General features: G+C 41.8%; 1 protein-coding gene across 1 annotated transcript; it reads right to left on the bottom strand.

The window, feature by feature from the left end:
• Nucleotides 1-1,105: 1,105 nt before the first annotated feature.
• On the bottom strand, nucleotides 1,106-26,472 carry znf710b (zinc finger protein 710b). Its single transcript, XM_034196660.1, has 5 exons — nucleotides 26,346-26,472; nucleotides 7,566-9,137; nucleotides 4,962-5,153; nucleotides 4,246-4,417; nucleotides 1,106-3,257 (listed from the first exon to the last, which is right to left on the bottom strand). Exons 2-5 carry the CDS (start codon nucleotides 9,093-9,095, stop codon nucleotides 3,076-3,078), a joined length of 2,076 nt encoding a protein of 691 aa, XP_034052551.1. The 5' UTR covers nucleotides 9,096-9,137; nucleotides 26,346-26,472; the 3' UTR covers nucleotides 1,106-3,075.
• Nucleotides 26,473-27,338: the final 866 nt, after the last annotated feature.

The raw sequence follows: 27,338 nt of genomic DNA on the forward strand, positions 1-27,338 counted from the left end.
CAGTGGAGAACCAATCCATGAGAGCACACCTTAAAGTTGGAGGGTCTGCACTGGAGATGACTGAGGCTTCAGAGAGACACAACCCAAAAGGTACATTTCAGTTTCAACAACAGGCAAGGTGTCCTAAAGCAAAACACTAACCTCCTGCCACTGACTGCATACAATACAAATGGTCCTTCAATTTGTTTTGCTCTTTTTCTTATTTAAAGTTGATATGCGCTAACACACTTAGTTTAGCATGTAAGCCATTTAACATTTGCTAATCATCACAAACAACAAGCTGAGGCTGATGGGAATGTGACAAGTTATATGGGTTAAGAGTAGTCGTTTCCACCCTACATCTCAGTGGGATTGGTGCTGGATTTTCCAACTACAATTACAGCTCTGGATATAGCAAAAATTATCTTTTTTATAGTGGTACTATCTCTCAATTTCTTGACCTGTATGTGTCGTATGTGTACTATAATGAAACAACGCTTATACAATTAAATAAGGGTGTGTTTCTTAGGTGCATCGACTCTTTGTATGTTGCTTGTTTTGTGTTCAATCGTAAACCAACAGGACACATTTCAGGTTACACACTTCACTAAAAGCGTAACCAAAGTCAGTCGTCTACAACCCCTGGGAATCAAGAGTGTCTGACTCTGTACTAAATTCATAGGAATCCATTCAATAATAATTATATTGCAGTCCGTATCAAAGACAAAATTAACAAGACAAACATGTCGCTGATGACGATGACCTAATATTTTATTTATAAGAAAAATGTATGCTAGAGGGGGTAGGACCAGAAAAGTTTTTTTAAGCTTCTTCTTGCCCCTGTTGAACATGACAGACTATTTGAGAATTATTATTATTTTTTCTTTTGTATTATTATTTTTTTGTACGTTATAATTATTATTTTGAGTGAGAAGAAAAAGGAAAAAAAACAATATATATATATTATTATTATTGTTGTATGTTTTGTTTCCGACATGTTCAATACATTGACTAACATTTTTTTTTTTAAAAAGTGGCGGACCAACTGACAGACAAACACCAAACGGCTGAAAATACCTGACAGGAAGAAAAAAAATTGAAAAACAGAGATTAAAACACAAGTCTCCATCATTTAAACAAGAGAACCTTTATTAAATAATTCATTTTCCATGAGGTCTCAGTTTGATTTTCCTCATCTTGAAGAAGAGCGAGTAGACCCTTCCTCTGGTTTAGTGTGCATATCAAGGCTGACCTGCATGGCAGGACAGGGGGAGCTGACGGCCTTCCCCAAAACAGATGAATGGATATCAGGACAATTGTCAGTCCACTTTCAATTCAATCATACAAAATGTAACCAAGACCTCCCAAAAGTGTATTTTCTTCTTTTCAATCTACTGATCCACTTCAAGTGCTGTTTCCAAATAAGCAGGGGCATATACTTCTGAATTGAGAAAGTGAAGTGAAAACCGCCCTGGATTTAAGAGTGCTGAAACTACAAACAACAAAAAACCTGAACCTGCTGATCCTCATACAAACTGCTGATTCTTCAATTTGCATTTAAACTGTGAAACTGCAGTTTACAAAAACGCACTGAGAGAACATTTCTATTTGTGTTCAATAATATTGCCGTTATGGGGGCTTGAAAGATTCTACAATCTTAGCTCCCCCAGCTCTTCTCCTCAAGGCAAATGAGTTCACTCTTACTGAAGAAAGGTCTCATTGAAAAAGTGCTTTGTATTGTTCACTCAGTAAATCAAAAACTTTGAGCAGTATATTCACTACACGGGATAGATTATTAATGTCAAGCTAAACCATGTGAGACAAAAGGTGGGTAAACACTGCATGTTGCAGAATCCTTTGTACAGTGACAGGGCTTTGCATGTCGCTAACAAAGTCTTCTGGTATCAGCCGACATGGGGCAGTAGCACCTTTGGTCGTAAGTGCGCTGGAGAGATAGAGGCTACAATGTCCGGTGCAGAAAAGCACACACGCATTGAGAGAGCGTCCTGTTTTTAAACTGAGGGCTGGGCAAGAAACTACAATTAGGAACTGTTTAGTAAGAGCATTCAACCTATGAATATTTTAATCAGGAGAGACTTAGTTGAGGTTGATGGCATTTGTATTGCCGTGTGCGCGATAGTGTTTTTGGAGATTAGACCCCATCATACTGTGATGAATTAGGGGGGAGGGGAAGCCGACTAAAAAGAGAAACCCCCCCGGGTCTAGACACTAGTGGTGGTGAATACTAAGGGTAAATAAAATCCGGAGTGATGAGGGTTCTTCTGGGCTGTCCTGCCTTGGGTCTGAACAGCTGGAGGTGAAGGAGGTGGAGGAGGGTTGCATCAATTCTCCTGAACGATGCTGACGGGGGAGAGAAGAGCGGATTTAAACGTTTTGCCTGGTGTGCTGATTGGCTGTGGGAAATAAGACGCAGCTGATTGGTTAGCTGGGGTGAGTTGCGCCTTTTGCTAATTGAGAAAGGGGGCGAGTGAGTGAGGGAGAATTGTGAATGAGAGCGTGGTCAGTCTTCCTGAAAGAATTTACGCTGAGCTTCATGTTGTGACTACGTATCCAAACTTCGATATACAGTGAGTAAATAGCTGACATGGTGGAAGCTTAGTTGAAAATGTATCTAGCTGGCACTTTCAGTCAAAAATATAAGGGCATACATCGGTGGTGAATTACAAAAATGGCAAACAAATTTCTATCACTTTAAATGTAACTGATGGCTCTGCAACTTGTTTTCTTTTCTTCATTTTTTTCTTCCAATAACTGATACATACACACAACATACAGATTTGACTGTCCGCCAGTGAAAGTCTTTGAGTGGGTAAGTGAAGTAATCCCAAAAGAGGAGTCCCAGACCAGCGTCAACATGTTCAGTGTCTCTGCCCTCAGCAGCAGAGCTAAAGCGTCTCCTCTGACGTGCGTCTCCTTCCCGGCCTCCCATCAGAGTCCTTCAGTTCTGGCTGTTCTGGAAGGAGGCCAAAACTAAAAGTAAAAAATAACTCGTCCCCAGTGTCTCCCATAGCCTTGACAACAGCTCTGTCATTTCCTTCTGCCTTGAAAAAAACATGTCCTCTGGTTCATCGCCTCTCAAGGTGTAGCGTAGCTGCTCGTATCCTTCCCAAAGTTGTAATATTCCTCCATGTCATCCATGTTAGCCGTGGTGAGCTTAGTAAGGTTCTGGGAGCCACCATTGTCCATATTGTCTGGTGATGTGAAGTTGAAGTTCTGTCCTTCATACTCCCCCTGGTTATCCATTTCTGGAAGAACTACTGGGAAATACAAAACAGTATTGTTAAGTACATTTCACATTCAAATATGTCTATGCTGAAGAAATTCCTGGGCGAACTTTGGTCATTAAGGTTACAAACCATGTTTCACATTGTTGTGTTGCTTTAAGGTTAATAAATATGAGTTGTTGCTTTAAAAATAACATTAACAAAATAATATTATTCATACATTTATGCTACAAAACTTCTAACTTGTATTTATATGGTTAAATAAAGCCTCAGAATTTCAAATCCTAGATAGTTCTCCAATACTATTCTGATTAAAAAGAGCAACACTGAACCGATGTGGTCATTTTAATTAAGATTTGAACACACAAACACTCCTTGTAGCCTGCTTAATTAAGAACTGTGAGGGAGAGATTTAGTGATTCAGGTTTTTAGGGACTTTCTTGCTAAATATAATGTTGCAATAATTGTAAACATATTACAAATAAATTAAATGTTGCCTAAAAAAGACAAAGACAAGCAAGAGGAAGTGGATACCACAATGCATTAAACCTTGGCTATGATTGAATAAATTGAATGCTTATAATGACATCACGGATTTATCTTCCAAATAGCAATTGTATTTGTTCATGTTTTCTTGCCTGTCTGGGAGAAATATTCATTTGTTTTAAGGAACAGGAGCATGAAGGGGTCCAATTATATGATATTTACATATTCTGGCTTAGCACACGGATGATTCATTTGAATAAAGACATAGTTACAAATACAAATCCAACCTCAAAATTAAAACATGACTAAACATTCACCACAGACATTGTCAATAATTTGAATGTGTAGGCATGTGTGTATCATTTTATAGTTTGGGTGTTCGCTTTAAAGCTGTCGAAGCATGCCATAAATGGGTTTACAATCAGAGGGTCACTGCTGGGGATTGTGAACAAGATCTCAGACTTTCAATGAACCTTCACTGGCTGCTAAATAAGACTTGTAGAATAAAATGTGAGAACACGTGCAGCGGCCTCACCCTGTCCTTCTGGCGAGACTTCCATCCCGTGCTTGACCTTCATGTGCCGGCTGAGGTTCCCCTTCAGGTTGAACTTACTGGTGCAGTAAGGACACTTAAAGGGCTTACTGCCAGCATGGAGGTGCATGTGGCCCAGCAGGTTGTACATTCTGTTGAAAGACTTGCCGCACACCTGGAGGAAAATAAAGAAATCACATAAAATACTCACATTGATTGACAAGGACATCAACTAATTTAAAGATTCACTTTAGAGTAGCTTCTTGTAGTTAGAGATGAAAACATCCTGCCTTATAACGGATGCCTCAAAGCTTAGAGTGAAATTCTCGCCCACACTAATGTGAATTTCAGCGTATTATCCTCCTCACATAATCCTGTTATATTAAATTAAACTGAAAATGCGCCATCACATTTCATTTCACACCAAAATTGATTGGAAAATCGTGCACTTCCTCCAATCAATTCTTGCACAATAATATCCTGCATTATATTTGTTACTGTATTTCCACATGTATATATTTTTTAACTTTTTATGCCATTTCTATTTCAGAAATATTTTTTTATTTCTTGTGTCTTAAATTTCTCTTATGTACAATGCCTTGTTTTTTATGTGCTGAAACGCAAACATTTCCAAAATTGGGATCAACAAAGTATCTGTCTGTCTGTCTGTCTGTCTATCCATCTATCTATACTCTCTTGTATCCACTTCCACCACTCACCTTGCATTTGAATGGCTTCACAGGCAGGTGGACGATCATGTGGGTCTTCAGGGTCTGTTTCTGGATGAAGCTCTTGAAGCAGACGTGACACTGGAAGGGTCTGACACTGTTGTGGATCAGCATGTGTCTCTTCAGGTTGGCCGACAGGGTGAACTCTCGGGAACACACGTCACACTTGTGGCCTTTCACCCCCTGCGGAGTCCAAACAGAAAGAAAAGGGTTAATCCAGGTCCAATCCAAGTAATCCAGGGATCATTTCTAAACATCCATGAGCATATCGCACACAGTAACAGCTAATAGGTGATTCCGCACATTTTTCACGATGTCTTTTTGTCAAAATGAAGGCTAAAAAAACATAGAACACTGTGTAACCCATCATCATGGCAACAATATACTTCCTGTTGTTTTCACCCCAAAGCATTATGGGATTTCCAAAGCATTGAGATATGGTAGAAGAAGTAAGATAAGGAACAATATTAGGAGGGACAAAATCCAATAATATGAACTGTTGTTTCATGTTGTAAGCCCTAAATAGATGTTTTACATAACTGCACTATCAACAGGGTTCTTATATCTCTGAAACTCCCATCTTATTTTATTTTGGGGGCACTGGTCTCTGAGTAGGCCCCAAGCATTTCACTTTGAAAACAACTGGCTTATCAACTGTAAGGTAGTATCTGATTTGATCTTCAACAAGGAAGGAATAACAGCTTAGAGCAGAGGGCTATGAAGGCAAACCAACCGGTTGTCTGGGATGTCAGTGACAGTTTTAAAATAATATCGTAACGATATTTACATCCTGCCAGTGGGATGGTTCTCATTTGTTTGATGATATCAACATCTATGGCAGCCATTTTAAAGTGTACCACAATAAATTACTTTAAGTACAGAGAAAGAAAGAAATCCTAAGCGACTCATCTTTATTTGGTTCCTGTAAAATCAACCACATGCGACAGGACATGTATAAGCATTGAGCGGCAGCCGGAGAAGCAGAAAACATCTACAGCCCTGAGGCGTGTCAGCTGCTGCACCACACACTCTGTCTTTGATGTCAGCAGACACACCAATTGGTTTGGATAAATGTATTCTGGTTTATTGAGAAGAACAACTATGTATTACAGGTCGCCAGTGGGTCAAGTGACTGTGTGTTTGTATAAGCAGAGAAATCTGGCTGACTGTCAGTCCCCCCTCCCATGTCTGCAAAACAAATGTGTAGTGTCGCTGTTTTCCACCAGGGGGAGCAGTGAACAGACTTCAGGCTTAAATACAAGAGAATATTCTCTCCACTGAGAATACCGCTCTCCCATTCTCATGATGACTGTGGCTTAGTGTTTTTGTTCTCTCGAAAGTAATCACATTTAGATAAATCCTCTGGAATTCAGATTTTCTTTTGTCACTGTGTGTGATTTATATTAGAAACTCTATCTATCCACTGCTCTATCTATATGAGGAAGTTAAAGGTCTGGTAGAAATATACCTCATCCAGATGGAGATTGTGGTTTGTGAATAGAAACGTCAAGATGTCACATGTCAAGTATTTTAGTACGACCTCAAACTGAATAATTGGTGAAAAGATAGCTGTAATAATAAGTAATGCATTGTGATCTCTGTGTCATCTTCTCTCTCTCTTCTCTTCCCTACCTGTGTGCGCGACTAATTGTGTGTCGAACACACAGGGGGGCATGTGCAATTACAGACATTTCATTCAGATGAAACTATAATGAGGAGTACATGAAGAGGCTCAGTATTGCGATTTTACAGAATCAAATAGTTGTGACAAAGCAGCACTGAACCAACATATCTATTCCTGTCATTTCCTTAATCAAACATTTGATGGGGATTTATCTTGCAACAGATTTGTCCTTATTTGTTAACATGACACACTTCTTCAAAGCAAGATACTCTATTCTCCCCAGGACACTGCCTGGAGCTTTCTCTGTTGAATAGAGAATGGGTGAGTAACTGTACACAGGCACATTTCCTGCTTATTAGCCCTCCAACAATAAATGGGTTATAACAAGGATAGAAAAATATGGAAAAAAGTCTGTCCTTGATTTGGGATATTTTGCCGTTTACACCCACTTCTATGCTGCCGGTCCCCAAATAAGTTTTAGTTACAATACAAGTCTGAAATAAGACACACACAGTTGGTAAAGACAGAAGATGAACAGAGGGTGTGTGTGTGTGTGTGTGTGTGTGTGTGTGTGTGTGTGATTGCTTTTGTATTCTTCTTAGGGCTAGGCAATATGAGGAAAATTATATATCCCTTCAATGTTGACCAAATATAACCTCAATATAGATAGTGACCATATTGCAGGGTTGACCAATGCACAGTAATATGGATATAAGTACATTCATTTCAGAAAAATATATCACTTTTTTGTTATGCATCCTTAAAACCAGGAAAATATATTACTATATCCCAAAAAATATGATACATATTATCACAATTTCAATGACTTTACCCAGCCATAACTCTACTCTCCTTTTCTTTTACATTGCAAAAAGAAAACCCTCCACAGTCTGATTATCAATGCAGGAAATATTTATAGAATGATTTTAACAATAGCAGTCAGGAAGTCAGGGTGTGAGAGGTGTCAGTACCTTGTGTGTGAGCGAGTGCTGACGGAGGTGGTGGAGCTGCACAAACTCCAGGCCACACTGGGAGCAGGTGTAAGGCCTCGGGCTCTGGTGCTTCAGCAGGTGGTTCTGGAGCTGGCTGCGGTACGCAAACGACTTGTTGCACTCGGTGCACTGGAAGGTGTGGGGCCCCTGGTGGCTGGTCTGGTGGCGTTTGAGGTGGGCGTAGGTGGGGAACTCCATGCCGCATTGCGAGCACACATGGCATCGCCCACGCTCGTGCTTCACCTCGTGGGCCCGCAGCTCGCTGGGGTAGGCGAAGCCACGGCGGCAGAAGCGGCAGCTGTAGGGCTTGACGTCGGTGTGTTGGAGCATGTGTCGCTTCAGGTGGCTGGTCTGGGTGAAGCCCTTCTTGCAGACGGTGCACTTGTGCGGCCGCGTCCCCTGGTGGGTCAGCAGGTGGGTTTGAAGGTGACTGGGCTGCTTGAAGAGCTTCCCGCAGTTCGGACAGGCGTGCGGTTTGATGCCGTTGTGGCCCAGGATGTGCGTGACCAGGTTGTACTTGGAGGTGTACGATTTGTCACACATGCGGCACTTCCAGCGCTTCAGACCGTCCCCCACGTCCACGCAGTAAGACTCGTCGATCTGGATGTTGATGTCTAGCCGGTCCACTCTGCGGCCGCCGTGCCGACGAGGAGGCTGGGGGTGTGGAGGCGGCTGATGCTGTGCCGCCGTGTTCCCGTCCGTCCACATCATGTTCTGGCTGCTGTCCTCGTACTCGCTCGGCATGCTCATTTCCGCCGAATCATAGCTGCCCACTTCACTGGTCTGGAAGTAGCTGCTGATGGCCTCCTCCTGCTGCGTGGGCTTCATCATGTTGTTCACCGGGTGTTCCACCTCTTCCTCCTCCTCTCTGCCACCTCGACCGTGGGCCCCCATCGGGCGCTGGCCCTGCAGCCCTCTGTGGCCCTGCTCCCCTCCTCTGTGACCCACCTGAGGGGGAGGAGGGTGAACGTGTGCGTTGGCTTGCGTCTGGTTGGTTACATCCCGCTCACACTCAACACAGTTCTTGTTGGTGCCTCTGAGCGTGGCCGGGTCCACTTGTACTAATCCGCCTCTGGGAGCCATATTGTTCAGCATGTGGACACAGGAGGGCATCCCAGAGTTCACCACTTCCCCTTTCACATGTGATGTGGAAATGTCAGCGCCTTGAAGGCTGTGGCGATCGGGGCCCACCATTTTTGTGTCGGGGTGTTGAGGGGGCCCCTGCTGCCACCTCCTCTGACTGCAGCTGGGTTGCATCTGTCCGTCTTCTCCCAAGTTGTCTCCGAGGTAATCTCCGTTGGCTCCGATAAGCTGGTCTGCGTACTCGTAGTCGACTCCTTCTACTGTCGGTGCGGGGGACTCTTTGGGCTCGCCGGTGTAGAAGCCGTTGGGTGCAATGGTGGCGCCAAACACTTCATTCTGGGAGATGAGACCTAGCACGGCAGCCTGGGCCAGGGACAGCACAACCACTGGATCTGTCTGTGTGCCTATGTCCACCAGCCTGGCCATTACCTTGGGCTCACATCTACCCAGGCGCCGGCTCGCCTCCTCCTGGAACAGAGAGACAAGCAAAGACAAGACATCAGTACTGCAAGGAAGAAAATATACATCTGATTAAAGAGATATAGTCAGTCAAACTTAGTTGTTCAGAATCATCTATGGTAAGATATTTTTAGAAAAATAATTAAACCAAGGTTTTTATTTCTATCAGCGTTTTAAGTTGCATCGTCGGCAAGAAGGGTTTCACCGAAACCAGCAACCTGAAACATTTGATTGTTGTTTCACCAAATCTCTCAATTGATAACTTGCAAAAAGCACGAAATTGTCAACACAGGACACTTAGGATACCACTACATGGTCTACAACATGAACCAAGACCGCAAAGTAATAATGACAATAATTTACCAAGAGACAAACTACAGCAAACTGTCCTCCAACGAGAATGTGTCCTTCATCAAAGTGATCTGATGAAGACAAAAAGGTGTCGTAGGTCATCGTCCAATCAGAGCGTCACTTTGAGTCGGTTTTCAAGGAGGAAGGAAGGAGAAAAACACTATTTTTATTCTAAGGAGCCCCTTATTGCATCACAAGGAAGGAAAAACAAAGGAAGTAGAGAACATTTCCTCCTGCAGCGACTAACCTCATCACAAATCAATGCTAAGTAAACCTGAATCAGGACTGTCTTAAGGCACATCGTTGGATAGAGGGACTGAGACACTGGAGCTATGAAAGACACCACCATCCTAATCCAGCGTGCTAACCATGTATGGCTAGTGTGTGTGTGTGTGTGTGTGTGTGTGTGTGTGTGTGTGTGTGTGTGTGTGTGTGTGGAAGATGGCCTACTGATCTACACACAGCACATGTGCAAGTGGAGAAAAAGAGGAAGAAAAAACGGAGTAAGATTAAGAAATATAAAAAAGAATGGAAAAGCAGAAGGGGAGACAAAAAACATGGGAGAGCAGAGAGAGAACAGAGGGGGGAGAAAGAGGAAAAAGCAGAAACGGAGGGAGGGAGGGAGGAGAGAGAGCTTAGAGCAGGCAATCGTCTAGTGGAGGGGAGGGGGGAGAAAGGAAAAATGAAAGGTAGAGGGAGAGTAAAGGAGAGATAATGAGGAGGGGTGGGTTGAGGAGGGGAGAGGAGGAAGGCCTGGAGAGAGAAAGAGAGAGACACTGGCGAGGGAGGGGAGGGAGTGAAAGATGAGAGGGTGTAGTGTTAAGGGCAGCAGCAGTTCAAAAGAGAGGCAAGAGGCAGAAAGAGGAAAGAAGATATGTAGAGACAGACAGACAGAAGAGAGAGAGAAGAGAGAGAGAGAGAGAGAGAGAGAGAGAGAGGGAGGGAGAGGAGAGGGAGGGGAGAGGAGAGAGAGAGGGAGGGAGGAGATAGAGAGAGGAGGAGAGATATAGAACAGAGATAGATCATTAGAGCGATATAGAATATTATTTAGAATTGATAGGAGAGAGCGGGAGAGAGAGAGAGAGAGGGGGGAGGAGATGCAGTGAGAAACCAGAAGGAGAAAGGAAAATGACAAAATGAAAGCCCAGACATAATGAAAGATATACAAAAAAGAGAAGCGGACGGAAGAAGAGTTGAAAAAGGCGAATGGAGTTAAAGCCAGACACGATTCTTAATTAGTGAGGAAGATGAATCTGCAAATGGCAACTTTAAAAACAAACTACAGAGAAGCATCTCAGCCAGCAGCTCTCCTCTCAGCTGTGAGTGTCATCACAGAAACGACCACTTGACATGCTACGAGTGAGAGCCAATGAACTCACCGCGCTCCGCTTGCTGTGAGGTTTCAGGTGCTTTAAGGATCTCATTCTTCACTGGAGTGTTGAGTGAGAACGGGCTACGTTCGCCTCCTATTTATACGTGAGGGATGAGAGGAGGCGGGGCTTACTTTGCCCGCCTCCAACCCTCTTCTTTTTCTTCAACAGTTTCATTTTTGGTCACACAAACATAGACCAGACACAAACAAACAAACGTCCTTCCGACGAATCAGCATGTGGGGAGTAGATTTAAAATAAACAAACAAGCAGCTTTTTTATGATTGGCTTGCACTTGGCTCCTTGGTAGTGTCATGATAAGTGGGCACCTCAAACATTTAAAAAACAAAAATGAAATGCACATTATATCAGTGTGAAATGATGGATCCTCCAGGCTGGCTCGCCTCACTCTACATCTCCGTCTGTCATTATTTGTCTCTGCCTTCCCCAATGTCTGTCCGTCCGTCTGTCCGTCCGTCTGTCTGTCCGTCCGTCTGTCCGTCCGTCCGTCCGTCCGTCCGTCTGTCTGTCTGTCCGTCCGTCCGTCTCTCTCTCCCTCTCTCAAAAGTGTTTGAAGATTGTTTCATGCACGGACTCGGATGCAAGTGTGTGATAGGGAAAGAGGACGAGAAAGAGATGGAAGGTGACTGACAAGGAGATGAGTGAATAAAAGAGGGAGAGAAGATGGAGAGGAAGAGGAAGGAAAGAATACTGAAAGAAAAGACAGGGGAGGGGTGGATGGGAGACAGAAAGAGAGAGAGAGAGGAGACAGAGGGGGATGGGAAGAGTGGAGCAGAATGCGGTAAAAGAATAAGAAGAAATGGAAGATGGATGAAGGGAAAGAAGCAGGAGCAATGAAGGTAAAGAGAGAGAATAAGAGGTATTGCGCTGCTGTTGATGATGAAGCTAATCTTCCTCTCTCCTTCCTTCAACCCCACACACAAATGAGTCCTCTGATCGACACCCCAGGAAACAGGTTGGAGTGAGGAAAAACTTCAATCTCTTTTCACGTCATCTGGTGACAAGCTAAATTAGGGAAAGCACAGAGATGAGACGATGACCACGGTGGCCTGAGAGTCCAAAAAGGTCAAGCACATCCTGCCAATGACGAAACTAAAGCAAAAGCTTCAAACTATGGAAGCAAGAGACACGTCTGTAATCAAAACTGAACAACACTTCCTTCAAAGAAATGAATTGAACACCTTCATTCAAGATGTCTTTGCAAAACTGACTCGGTGTAAACACATATTTGGACTCAAGACAGGGTGCGAATAGACAAGCAAAGAGCTCATTTATTTAGCTGGAGTTTCCTGAGACGATGTGAGTCAATGAAAGCTGCCAAGAGTGAATGGTTGGTTGATTGTAATTGAAGATGCTGTTTGTCATTATGTTGAAGGTGAGTTCTCTCTGCAACATGTTCTATAGCCACAGCATTATAATCCAAGAAGTGACCCTCATTCAAAGAGAATGCACCTTCTCATGGCCCAGAGCAAACTACAGTACAGTCTAGCTACAGTCGGAGCTATCCTCTGATTTTAATTGAGCTGTGCAGAACAGCCCTGTGTTTCAAATGGCCTGGACAGCTTCTGTTTTTTAGTATTGCCCATGTTCAAGCTAGAGTAAGTGTGCTCTTATGGGAGATACAGTGAAACCCTTTGACTCTACGTGTTAAAGAACCGCCAAATGGTTCAACAAATGAAAAGGCATGTATCAGAAAGCAATGATGTGAGGATCAGATCAAAATGTTTGAGATAAACTTAGTCTAGATAACAACAATAAACAAAAGAACATTCTGTAAATGTCATACATATAAGATAAATACAAATAAAAACACTAATTAGGTTTGGGAGATCAGAATTGTAGCTTGTTAGCTGCAGCTAATTCAGAACGCTGCTGCTCGAGTCCTCACTAACACTAAGAAAGTGGATCACATCACTCCTGTTCTGAAGTCTTTACACTGGCTTCCTGTGTGTCAAAGAATAGATTTCAAAATACTGCTGCTGGTTTATAAAGCACTGAATGGTTTAGGCCCAAAATACATTTCTGACCTCCTGCTAAATTATGAACCATCCAGATCTCTCAGGTCTTCAGGGACTGATCAGCTTTCTGTCCCCAGAGTCAGAACTAAACATGGTAAAGCAGCGTTCAGTTATTATGCTCCAAATATCTGGAACAAACTCCCAGAAACCTGCAGGTCCGCTGCAACTCTGACTACTTTTAAATCCAGGCTGAAGAATTTTCTTTTTGTCGCTGCTTTTAATTGAACTATTCATATCTTAGACTGCACTGTAACTTTTATCCATGTATTTTTTCTTTTAATGTTTATTTTATTAGCTTTTCTTTTTAATGACTGATTTTAAATGCCATTTTCTTAATGTCTTTCATTTTTTGTAAAGCACTTTGAATTGGCTTGTGTTGAAAAGTGCTATATAAATAAACTTGCCTTGCCTTGAAACATATCTTGTTGATGATGGTTGATTCTTGGACCTTTGGCTCAATGGGCTCTATACATTATAGGAACTTTTCTGACTACATTTTGAATTGACAGATACAATTATCAGCATACTTAAGAAGACTAAGAAACACTTCGGGGTTCCCTGTCTTTTGGTTTATTTTACGAATTGTTTTAATCTAAATGTGTCATATTGGAGTATGCATAAAGAAATACTGCAGGATCTGAGACATGACAAGCGGGGGTGTCTTTTGACTTCACTGATTTCAATGTTTTCGTCTACAAAATGAAAACTTTTAGCAAATGTTTTACATTCTCTGTGGACAATCTACCTTATACGGTTTCTTTTGCATTGTTCTGCTGTAAACCTTTAATGAAAACAGCCAATTCATTTATCTTTAATTATTTGAAGTTCCTATTTTCTTTAAACTGACCAGAGCCCATCAGATAAATACAGTTTGACATATACAGGAAACTAAATGGATCTTTTTTAATGCAGCTACACAACATGCCTAGAGGTAAGGCTGCTCATGGTCCAGACAGAGCTGGCTGCAAATAATTCAGAGTCATAAGGTATCTCGCCATGGCAATATTTGGGTATACTGTATATTACTCATAGGGTCAAAGACTAAGTCGATTAAACAAATGAAATTATCAAGCACAATGGCAAAACAATATCAGGTTAAAGCTTATAAAATGAGGACTTTCTGCTTTTCTTTTCTTTGTTTTACATTTATTTTTAGGATTTTAAATTGTTGGTTGGAAAAACACATATGCTACATGACATCACTTTGAAAAGGTGGCATTTTTTTACATTTTGTGGAATTAATAAGTACTGTGAGTTGTAGCATTAATAAAAAATAAAAACAGATTTGTACTTAATTATTTAATCATGGCAATAGAAAGTTAACTCAAACGATAGATTGCACGAAAATTAGTTTTCTCAAAAAGTCTCGATTGGATGTCTCTTGACATGCGACTTGGGAGTTGTAGTTGACTTCTTGAACCATGTTTTTTTATGTACACAGTCTTGGACCTTTGACTTTTGAATCACAGGCTTTAGGAGATTAGTATGCGACTACTTTTACTTTCTCAGATCATTTTGCCAGCCATAGCAGCAACACTTTTACCTGCAGTTAAACCTCAACATGCGTCAAACTGCAGGTAAGCAGTCCATCCCGTCTGTGGCGCTGAAAGGTGAGGCCGCCCGTCACCTGGTTCCTCTAGTTTACATTCCTGAAAAGAAGATGACTGTCATTTGCGGTTCCTTTGTAGCTCGGCCAGTTAGCCACTTGTTGAACACGGACAAACAGCACCGGCATGTCGGGGTAAACCGCCGGCTCTGGGGAAGATTGCTAAAGGAGGAAGGCTTTTATATTTGAGGTAATGTGAATAACAGAGGCCAGGGAAAAGCACCACGGATGGGCGGGTTAAATAAGAAACAAACATGTTGTGATGGGGATAGCGAGATGAAGCTTTTATTATAGAATCCAAACAGTTTCTAACCCTAATGTGTTTTGAGCGATAGAAAACAGTTGTTTTTAATAAAGTTTGTATTAGAAATGTCATGGGGGGCGAGTGTGATGAACAACAGGATAGAGAGAACATGGAGGAAAGAGAGAGAAAGGGAAACGGCAGAGGACAAAATGGGGGCGTAATAGAGGAAGCAGAGAGAGAAAGAGAGAGAGAGAACAGATGATTGCACGGAATGAAAGAGGGATTGAAGGGGGAGGGAGGGGAGGAGATAAAGAGAACAGGGACGGGAGGGGGAGTGAGCGAGTGAGGGAGAGAAATGGTGGAGTGAGTGAGAGAGGGAAGGAGAGAGAGAAAATGAGAGGCAGCAGTGGGGGAGGGGAGGATGTGGAGGGAGAGCAGAGCAAGAGAAAAAGAGAGAGAGACAAGAGAGAGAGAGAGAGAGAGAGAGAGAGAGAGAGGAGAGAGAGAGAGAGAGAGAGAGAGAGAGAGAGAGAGAGAGAGAGAGAGAGAGAGAGATGGGGCAGTGTGCAACGTGAGAGGGAGAGAGAGAGGAGAGGGAGGGGTAAAGCGTGATGGTAACCGAGAGCAATAGAGAGAAAGGGAGGGAGGGAGGGAGGGAGGGAGAATGAAATAGGGAGAGAGGAGGAAAGGGGAACAGAAAGGGAGAGAGAGACAGAGAGAAAGAGGGGGGGATGGGAAGAGAGCTGGAGAGAGAAAAACAGAAAGGAGCAAAAAAAAAAAAATAGGGAGTGAGCGAGGGAGAAGGAAAGCTCAAAAATCTCGCTCTATTTGGTGGTTTCAAAAACATGGCTGCAGCGAGAGAAGAAAAAGAAAAAGAAGAATGGCATTGTTGGTTTTTACAAGTCCTCTCTGCCAACAACACACACACCACACACACACACACACACACACACACACACACACACACACACACACACACACACACACACACACACACACACACACACACACACACACACACACACACACACACACACACACACACACACACACACACACACACACACACACACACACACACACACACACACACACACACACACACACACACACACACACACACACACCCAGTAACATTATAATAAACCAGCATCAGCTGTAATGACCAATGTGAATCAGTGTAAGGTTAAAACTGCTCCATTTTACTGTGAGGTGGTCCTCTTCCTAAAAGGCTCAATGTTGCTCTTTGAAGGTGTTCAGTTGAGTACAACAAATATTTGGGTCAATTGTATTTTAACACAGATAATGACCTTTATTGCGGAGGTTTTTAAAGGGGCCATCCCCTCTGACACTGCCAACACGCTCCTCATCTCCTCCTGGTTTTCTAGATATTCAATCATGTAATTTTTGGCAACATTTAAATATGCAGAATTAGCTTTTAGCAGTTCATGTTTGCAATGTACAGACAACAAAGACTAGATTGTAGCAATACTAGTACTAGAATACTTGATTTATTTGTCATTGTAATCATAATTCCTCTATTAGTCACATGTATTCAGTCTTTACACATCTGCAACACCTCATTTAGTTGAACATTAATAACTGAGGTTTGATCATTACTAAGGATCTTGGTGCATTCATCGGAGTTATCTTGAATCTGTTATAAAAGTTCCATCTAAGTTATCTCTTCCTCATCAGAAACATTATGATACCACTACTATAAGAGTGACACAAATAAGTACTCATGGAAACATTAACAAAAGGGGTGATGAAAATACATTTGGAAAAAATACATAACTTTTGAGTTGGAATTGATGACACATGTTGTCATTTTAAGCCTTCCTAGAACACAGGAAGTGCAGGAGAATACAGAAGTCAGGCCGACCACTATGGTTTGATACTGTGTCAGCACTGCCATGTTTCTCCCTAAAACTCTGATAATATGCTTTTAGAAAATGTGTCAGTTGAGCCAAGAGAGCCAAACAGCATTACAACGCACTGAACGCAGTAACTCTCTTCCCAATGTGACCTCGAAGAACTAGTACCAACAAAGGCAAAGAAGAATGAACTTGTCAGCAGTTCATTATCAGGGTGGTTAACTAGAGAGTTAGCCATGCAACTCAGTGTGGCTAGTCATTTGGTCCAATTCTTAATAAAAGCAATTTATTCTTAGGGAAGTGAAGTCCTTAGTTAAGGCAAGTAAAGTCCCAAGTCAGGTCCCTCACCAGTCTCCAGTTCCTTAAGAAAGTGACCGCCACTCTATTTTAGTCCAAGTCACAATGACCCAAGCCCACATCTCGTAGTAATTGCATCTCAAAATAGGTAAGTGTGAAAATGGGCAGTGCTCCAAGTGTCTGAACATGTTTATTTGTAGGCAGTGGCCCAGGTGATTTTGTCCAATACAAGGAACACAGTTTGAACTTGTCCTTTATCACATTTCAAACACAATACACACAAAGATGACTTGTGAACCACAAGTAAAGCAAACTCAAGAATGCATTGCATCTATAGTCATTATATATGCGAGCAGGACGGTGGTTGCTAAAGAGATGTAGCTACAGTATACTCATGGACTATTTGTAGTAAGAGAAAATAATTACATTTTGGACTCGAGCGGGGGGGGGGGGTTTGGGGGCATGCACCACCAGGAAGATTTTTTTTAAATGTTGAAGTTAAAAGCATCAATCTGGTGCACTTTGAGAGTAAAATTAATAGATCTATGGATACATCTCTCAACACCCATATGAAACAGAACTGTAAGCAGATTTTTTTCTTTATGGATATTTTACAAATCACTCCCCTTTTAAACTGTATTCTTGTTTATTAATAATAACTTTTTTTTACTGTCATATTAGTATTTGATTCCTGTTTAATTTATTCTCTTCTTTTTTTACAACTATAATGATCATATAAAGATGTGCCTTTACCTCACTGGTTGGAGAAAAAGCTTCTTATATTCGTTAGCATAGCTAGCTAACCAGATGCTAATAACAACAAAGTTATTGACTGTATGATCAGTATGACAGATGAACAGATCGCCACTGGGCTAACAACTAAAGACACAGCCACGCAAAAACTGCGGCATGTGTACAGCTCCTTATGGGTATTGCAATTTGTGAAGTCCCGGCCCGGAGCTGTGTTCTGGTGCTCTCCGTTAGAACTACACCCGTGTCAGACGAGACATATACCACGTGATGACACGTTAGGCTCGTGTTGTGTTCAAGGACCCTGACCTTGGCCAGGAAAAACAGGCACTCGCTTGTTTAATTATTTTGCGGTCTAGATAATTTGAATTGTTTTCTTTTTTTGCGTGTGTTTATAAATTACCTCGAGGGCCGTACCAAATGGTCTCGCGGGCCGTATCCGGCCCGAGGGCCGGAGGTTCCCCACCCCTGCTCTAAGGGGTGGGTTATTGTGTTATAAGTTATTGTGTATTTAGATTTTGTTTATTAAATACCTTCAACCTATCTTACTTCAGTATGGACTTTCTCAATGAAAACGCGTCGCACTAGAAAACCAAGCTTAGCCTCTCGGCGACTCAGACTTAACTGGAATTGAGCCGCCACACTGGGTTCAAATGAGAATTCATAAATAACTGAGCCCTGCTAATAACATTTTCTACAGTGAAGGGATACAATTAAAAGGAAACCTGAATAAAATGGAGGCCAATAAGAAATGCAAATGCCTCCATACAGGGCTGGACGGGTCACTGAAATACTGTAAAATCGAAGTTGTGAGCACCGAGGGTCGAGCGTAACTAACCCTGGGTCGAACTGCAGCTCAGTGACCAGTGGTACGTCCACACGGCAGCGTGCGTTGAAGCTTGCCGGTGGGCGTGTCTGGCGTGCGACCAACAACCAATCACATTCATCTCCCGCCCTGGACACACAAGCACGCAGTTTGATTGGCTAGAGCTTGTACTGGCATATGATTTGATTGGCTGGCGCTTCCGTCGACGCTTTAAAAGTTGAACTTTTCTCAACTTTCGAAGTGAGCAACGGAGGCAAAGCGACGCGACGGAACCACAAAAGTAAAGTAAAAAAGTAGCATACAATGATGCCTTACGGTTGCTGGTGAGGGTACCAAGATGGCACAGTGCCAGCCAGCTGTTTGTTAACTTGAGGGTACCTACCTGTCAAGCCCTTTTAAGAAATGTAATGTACAAATGCATGTGTCACCTAGAAGACTCGGACAATCATGTTATCTCGATTTGAATTAACCCTGTGAAGAGTTCTACCCGGTTCTCTTCCATGATTTGGAGACATTGGCGCAACAGCCTCTACAGACAGTGAGCATATATGTGGCTAGCTGTGATTGGACAGATTTTATGTTTTTTATCTGTTTGTTTTTAACGTTTTAATCTTATTTATTGATGTGTATCTTGTCATTTTGTATGTGATATGGACCTTGAGTCTGAAATAAAGATTGAATTGAATTTAACGTTTTTTGAAATCTACATTAAACTGCTATGAAATCTATGAAAATGCCATCACACCTTACACAAGATTTAAATGGCAGATTTAAGAAGCCTATTTGGAGAGCTTCAGGCAAGTATACAGTATTATATATTTATGAAGAGCTGTCCTTTGGGAATAAGGTCCAGAACTCCCAAAAACATGGTGTGTTAGCTGTTCCTAGTAACATCCTAACTTGTGAAACACAGTAACACACATTAATAATATTTTTCATGTAGATAAGAATTTTCTGCGAGATGAACTAGTGTGTTTAGTGCTTTAAAAAATGACATAAATTAACCTTAAAGCTTTTAAATGATGGCCCCAGATTTTCATTTTATTCCATCCATGTTTCACTCTTATGTTTCAAATTCAGAAAAGCATAATTGAAATGTCAAGACACAAAGCTCTTAAACAAATCACTTTGAATGGAATTACGAGAACCTGCACAATTTAAAGTCTCAATAAATGTCGCCTCTGCTGCTCTGTTAAATGCTGCAGTGGGTCTACCATTTTGTTCCAGAGCTTTGTAACAAACAGTTTCAAACTATACATCCCTCTCCTCTCTCCCATCACTCTTTCCTCATGTCTCCATGGATACACCCCTCCCCTTTTATCTCTCTTCCTTTCACCCCCTTTTCATCACTTCCTTCTTATAGGTTCTCTTCCAGGATATCCCTAACACTCATGTATTGCTGATTTTTTACTCAACAAGTCTCTCCCTAACAGACTTTATCTGATCGGAGATGATCTACAACAGCGCCCCCAGAGATGAGAGGGAGAAATAGTGCCTTGCTCAAGGACACTTCAGACAATGTTTCCTCCCTTAAACATGTTGCCCTCTTAACCTAACAGTGGGTTCCTAACATTTGAAATTCATGACAGAACGGACAGCTGTCAAAATTAAACCTTAAAATAAACAGCAGACAAGCACCTATTGGCTGTGTGAAAATGTAAATGTAACATAAAAGGGAATCAATATGTCCATAAGTAAAAATATATGAATGACATTGTGTACAAGAGGTTTAATGATTCCGTAATACAACAGTGACAATTTCAGAAAATACGCTTTTAGTAATAATCCTGAAGATTTTAATTTTGACTCGGTAAAAGGTGGGGTATGTAATTTTGGAGAAACCAGCTCGAGTGCGCTAGAATTTGAAAGTACACAACCGGAAAATATCTGCCTCTTCCTTTAGACTTCCTTACAGAGCCCCTCCTCCAACACACACGAACCCGCACATGACCAATGAGGGCACGAGATAAGTTTGTGCACAGATGGAAGGCTGACAGGCAGGTAGGCCATCCAGTTATTTTAGCCGGGCCGGCTCAAATGATTGGTCGTGCTTTTTACAGCGCCACGGCTTCCACAGATGCATTTTTTTATGTATTTATTGTCAAAGCATTTAATATATTCATTGCTATCAGGATGTTAAGAGCATTCCATGGAATATAACAAAAAGTGTTTCTGAAGTGAATTACCTACCCCACCTTTAAGTCTACACATAATGGTGATCTTGCCTACTGATGAACGCGCTTGCATTTGGGTGTTAGTGTCATGATGTATCAGGTATAATCACAAAAGCACTGCATTTCTGGGAAGTGAGATCCAACAAACACACAATGACCCCTTATTGCCCTAGGTGCCACCAAAGAGAAAGAAACTAAGATCTTCGAGAGTCTTACATTACAGTTTTTTTTACCATTTCACATTCAATGACAGTAACAGCAAACAGTTTCACCACTGCATGCAAAAGAGTGAGTCCATTACAGGCCACAGTAGAAGGCGAATACAAAAATATGCTGTCATAAAACGGCAGGAGAAGTGATATAATTTAAAACGGTAATAATTTGCACATTTTCAGACAGTCTCTAGGAAGTCCTTCAGTGTTCAAACCGTGGCTCCTTTCTCAAACACAACAAGCAAATACAAGAAATGTTTTTGGACACTGTCCCGCCTTCTCCGGATTCCTAAAGGGTTTAACAGGCTGACGGCAGCCCAGATGATGCTTACTGGCAGATGTGTGACAAACATGTTGCCCTTCTACCATAAAATGTTTCTATAGTTAGTTCAACATCAGCCTGGATTCTAAGCAATTATACACCTTGCAGCATTTCTTGGATAAAATCTGTTCAGTGTGAATTTATTTGCATCACATTCATGCGCTGCAAGCAGGCTGCAAGCTCCTTCCTCACATCTACAGCTAATTCTCAGCAGCCGGTACACAAACAGTGTTACTGAGTGAACCCAGCAGCAAGGTCAGACTGTATGCAGGGGGCAAGTTGTGAGGTCTTTAATGGGGCGCATGTTTGTTTAAGTCTTATTTTTATTTTAGGATTTGTTGGCTTGGTCATGGCATCATATTTATTTGAGGAAAATGAATAATACATTACCGTGAACTAAATATGGCAGTCAAAATGTTATCTATTAGCTTGACCAGATCTTAGTTTTAGTCTTTGTATGGATCCCATTGCTTTTTCTTTCCTTTAGTGAATCTGATGTGGTACAGACATGGTTTCTCTTAGTCCTCATACTCATTTTAATCTACAAAATACTATTAAACTAGCAACTTCATTGTCAATGTCATTAATACAGCTACTTGTCACCCATTTACAGCCTTAGCGTAAACTAGATATCAGCAGTAATGGCTACAACACAAGGTGTCAATAAAACCGATACTCAATGGCCTTCCTGTCAACTCCCTCAAGAATAATGTGTGTCTGTCCACAGAGGGGAAGCTAAGCTGACCACAACAAACTTCATAACTACAGATGCAGCTACCTCAGCATCACTGTTCAGGTACTGCAGTGTCATGATAAAAGCCTCATTACTGACAGAGAGAGTAACAGTGTGAAAGGACAGAGAGGGAATGAGAGGACAGGAAACAGAGACGATAAGAGAAGGAGACAAAAAACAGAGTCGTCCACAACCACATACACACAATGCATGCACTCAAACACACACATGGCTAAAATTACATTCAAGAGGGCATGAACTAGGCCACTGCGCTGCACTAGGCAGGAAAGTGGTAGTTTGCCAAGTGAACAGAGACTTTCAGAGACATCAAGGTTGCAGGCTAACACCAAATGTGGTTACACGTGATCGAACACACATTATCATTGTCAGCCCGGTGGCTAATAATCAAGATCCAACCAGAAGAGGAAAAAGGGAAAACGTGGAGCTATCAGTCGTCGTTATACATGAGAATAGAATACTTTAACTCTAAACTTCAAATCATTTCAGCTATGAAATAATGACCAGATTATGAGGTACCATGTTCTCTTAAACTGCCAAAAAAAACAACGTTCAACAGCTTATTTTCTTCCCACTGAGACTTTGGCAAGATTTGAGAGGAGTGACTGGCAAACCAACTCATCAGACAACTAGTAACAACCTCGCTCAGTAAAAGTTGGCAGGCACGGCTTTTAGCCAGACCAGCAGCGAGACTAAAACTGACAGGCATGACTTGCACCTAATAAGCATCACACACTGGAGTTGTCTATTAAAAACGTCTTCTGCTTACACTCTATGAAGCTGACTGGCTCAATTTGTATGGGAATTTTTCAATTCTTCTATTATGTATCAGCAGCCAACAGAGATCTTTTTTGCCAGTTGTATGGCTTGGAACAAAAAATGAACACTACATTTTAAGCATAAATAACACAACTAAGAGACTACAGTGAGTAGAGTGCTTTGATTACAACTGTGTTCAACATCTTCTTAGCTTTATAGCATGTCAACATCGCACACAACACAAAGGACAGCTGAGGCAGCAATTTCACCAGTTTTAAAAAGGTCTTTGGTCCCTAAAAGTATTGGGGAAAACAATTATTTGACATGACGATGCGCTACATGAAAAGCTAAGGGATCACCAAAGGTATAGCAGTTTATATTTCCAAATATATGTGCACGAAAAATCATGTAAATCCATCCTGCACTTCATTTCACTCAAGCCCAAAATGTCCATGTTATTGTGGCAATCGAGAAAAAATGACCAAAAGTCTGTCTGATTCAGCCGTCGAGGACCAGGGATGTCCGCACAAAATTGTGGTCCAATTTATCAAATAGATGTTGAGATGTTTTGCAAAATAGGTGGAAACTTTTAACAGATGGTGGAGCTACAGGAACATTTAAGGGATCGCCATAGTTATCCGGGATCATCCTCTGAGGATCATGAATATCAAACATCATTGCAATAGTTCCAATAGCCTTTGAGATAGAGATCCCTGGCATTAGCTTAGGTAAAACACAGGCCATCACAGGACAATTTGCTATCAGCCGTTTCAATCTAGATCAGATGTTGTGTTGAGCATCTCGATAAACAACACTGCTTTTTCTCATAGGTAAAAACAAATGTTGAAAACACTCTTATGTCAAATCATAGTTATATTTTAAATAACATTTATTCACATGGCACGGAAGTCAGATAATGGTGCCAACGGTTGTGATATAGCTAAAACATTTCAACATTTCAACAAAACGTCATCTGCTATGCAATGGGAGAATAGCAAGATGCATTTATTATTAATAAAGCCATATAGAGAAAGCTGTTAGCCCACTTAACAACACAAAGCTAGATTTCAATGTCGTTTATAATTAAATGTTGCAGGCCGTATTTTTCCAGAAGCCCTTGTTATTGTGGCGTTCCAATAGGCCCGTTACACTCATACATACAACTCTGGAGGTCGTTCAGCACGGCTGCAACAAACAGGCCCTACACATTAGGCCTTTGTGCTTCGAGAAACATCGGCCCTCTTTTTTTTTTTTACACCCTGCCTGCAGCACAGCCGAGCACCGCAATGTGCTGACACCATCATCAGCTATTCTAAACCTTTACCACAGCTATATCCACACATCCAGAAAAAGACAGGAGGGAGAGAGAATAGACAACAGCTAATTTGTATTCATGTTCATTTACAAGACGTGTGTAATTTTCAGTGTCAGTTAGGAGGATTTATTCCGTATTTTTTATGCATATTGTGGATGTCCTGGTGGGCTTCCTGTTTGGCTTTGCTGGACCTCATTCAACAACCACCCTGCCACTGATGATCCATGGATGGATGGATGGCTTATGACCCGTTAAGAAGCATACATATCGTGTAGTAGCAGCAGTAGCAGTGTAATGACATATTATCGATCAAAACAATTAAATATAAACTGTACTGTTACAGTTGGAGGCATACTTTTGGCGGAAGTATGAGCCAACGTGAAAACATATTAGATGACCATACATAATGTATATTTTATATCATCAATCAATCTTTCAACCCTACATATTAAGTAAGTCTTGTCGAAGTACAAAAACACAACGCGTGTATCATTCTTTACCAACACGGTAATCACAACATTTCCTAATAAGCAGAGCCGTATAGACACCATTAACACAGGGTTAACACATAAGAAACCAAATATAGCAGCCAGCTGTGAGATGGCAAGTCTGCAAATTTATATTTTGCGAGATGCCTTCGAGCAAAAACAGACTGGAGAGGTTAACATCAAACGGTGTAAGTCAAGGAAGCTCTAAACTGCATTCAGGGAGGCTGATCACTCATAAACAATTTATCTATGGCTGGTCATTCACTGGAGCTGCTTGACAATTTGCAAAAGAAGTCCAGTAAGAGCGGCCTATTAAATGCAATCTTTAGAATACAGCGGTGGAGGTGGACTCTATGAGGAGAAAACACCAGGACATCATCACTTGTCACTTTTGAAAGTCTGGGGTATATTCAATCTAAGAGCTGCGATGAAATAGGATCTTTTGACAAATGGCTACTATAACACTAGAGAAGTCGAGTTGGATAGAGATGGTTGACGCCCCTCACTCCCCTGGGCACTGAGATGATTAAATCAGTTTAGTCAAGGTGTCATTTCAGGAGAAACTGACAGCAGAAATGGGTCAATCTGCAAAACAGTGAGATCTGCAGCAGGAACTAAGATCGGCATGTCAATATTACCTAGGTCGAACAACGCTGAGTCATTTGAATATTTCCATCTAAATGACCATCAGTCAGATGACCAATAGACCACTCGGGGAGGATGTATTTTTAATTACTGCCAGACACTGAAGTGCACTGACACTGAACCACATTGAAGCACATCTATAGGCCCGGGGGCTGCCAACTGGTATGCATCTGTCCTGCTGCATACAGTGCACCATCCACTTTGCATTAGGCACTGCATGGTAGGTGTGCAAGGGGTCAGCATTGTTAATCATTCTAGCTTTGCATCTAAAATGGCACTGAAGCAGTCCAAAATAGGAGTCTGCAGATCCAGATATGTACAGTAGAGCATCATCACATCCCTGTACAGCCAGTGTGCGATGCAGTGCCCTCATTAGAGCAGTGGAGGATACTTGTGGCCTATCACTGATCTCGGTGAGGAGTCAGCCAACTGGTGGCCTGTCTGCCCAGAGGAGAAGCATCCCGCCGGGCTACAGGTCATCTGCTGCAGTGCATCTCCCAGTGCTTCAGCTGTCAAACACCCCCCTCTGCACTGACCACAATGTGCTCCACACTGCATGCAGTACCGAAGCTGCAATGGGTGAGCTTTATCTTGTGGACACTTTTGACGGTTTAAAAAAACAAAACATTACCCCCACCCCTCATATGAAACTCGCACTGTATCTTTAAAAGAAAAGGCCCGACAACTTAAGAGCAAAAACTTTGTTGAAGACAGGCCTGCTCAAGACACCTCGGCCTGCCGTCCTGGCTCTGAGAGGGTAATGTTGTATACGTGCATGTCCGGGTTAGTGATGTGCAGACCCGGGTTAATGTGGCCTGGCGTAGCCCCTTACTCCTTCATGCGTCTCTTTCCCTATTCTCTCCATCCCCCCTCTCGACGCCATCTGTTTGTGGCATGAGAGAATGTGGAAGTAAAAAAAGAAAAGACGACATTTTGACTGTAGTTGCTGACCTACATCGACCATTTGTTTCCAGCGCAGCGCTAAAACCCGCACCGAAAACGCACAGGCTGTTAAAAATAGCCGGACATTACCCGCATACATTTTGTATCCTGGTCAGGAGGAATTTGATAAGTTACGCTTGAAACACTGCTCCGCCTCGCCGGGCCGGACAAGTCAACGCTCCGGCGGCACAGACATTTCCTCTATAACCGTCAAAACCGAGAGATATTCATATGAAATGCGTAACTCACCTGATTCCAAAATCGGTTTATGGTGGCGACGTGATTGTGGTTAATTTCAATATGGGAAAAACAGTTACAACGGTGGGTCCCCGTTGTGTGTAGCAGGAAGGAGGGAAGGGAAGGCGAGAGGGGCTGACGTGAATGAATAAACAACTGAGCTCCTCCTCAGCGCCACAAGTAAAGGCGGAATGTGGCTGACTTTGAGCAATTCACAAGCAGCCATTAAAGCATGCCCTTAAATTAGTATTTACCAGCAAATACTGATGTTTTTAACAGGCTTTACAACCTTTTCCTCGTTTAGGAATGCCAAATAGAACATGCTGCTGATTCAAAAATACTAATCCTAGTTTGTATGATATCTTCCAGTTATTTTATTGCATCATTAGTTTATATTAAGTGACATAAAACTAGCTTTACTGTAAAATACATATTTTTGAAAAACTAAATGTGAAAAACTAAATCCAGCAGGTGGTGCTGCCTGCACCCTGAAAACAGGACTGATTTAGGCATTCAGACAAAAATCCATTAAGATCCCCTGCAGACATTAAAACATGTCTTTCGATTGATAAGACTTTCTTTGAAACAGTTCTTCAAGAAAGATATCTTATCTTATTCAACCACAATATTGATAAACTGCATACAGACTGCAAAATCTAAGAAAACCTCATTTTGAAGGGATTGTTGAGACTCAAGCCTTGACTTTCAAATACATGAGTAGGCCTACATTTGGGGGAACCAGCTGTTTGTCTCCATCATTTGACAGTGTGCAGACATTTCCCCCCAACACTGAGTAATACAAGTACACATACATAGATAGACACATATTAAATAACATTGTGACAAAAATACATTTACATACAAGACCTATTTCAAAAGAAAGATGTGACCTGTATTTGTACTATGCTTGACAAGTTATCACAGTGACTATTGTATCTCTACATTAGATTAAGTTAAATTATACTTAGAAATATTAGAATTGTGTCTAAAAGAAAGACACAATTC

This window comes from Gymnodraco acuticeps, unplaced genomic scaffold (assembly GCF_902827175.1).
Source record: "Gymnodraco acuticeps unplaced genomic scaffold, fGymAcu1.1, whole genome shotgun sequence".
NCBI classification, from domain to species: Eukaryota; Metazoa; Chordata; class Actinopteri; order Perciformes; family Bathydraconidae; genus Gymnodraco; species Gymnodraco acuticeps.

What these genes read in the sequence shown, in the direction of transcription:
- znf710b (XM_034196660.1), bottom strand. Translation starts at nt 9,095, where the DNA reads ATGGCCAGGCTGGTGGACATAGGCACACAGACAGATCCAGTGGTTGTG. An exon ending in AGCACTCGCTCACACACAAG is followed by an intron (nt 5,154 to 7,565) that starts GTACTGACACCT and finishes TGGACTCCGCAG; the next exon opens with GGGGTGAAAGGCCACAAGTG. An exon ending in TGAAGCCATTCAAATGCAAG is followed by an intron (nt 4,418 to 4,961) that starts GTGAGTGGTGGA and finishes ATTTTCCTCCAG; the next exon opens with GTGTGCGGCAAGTCTTTCAA.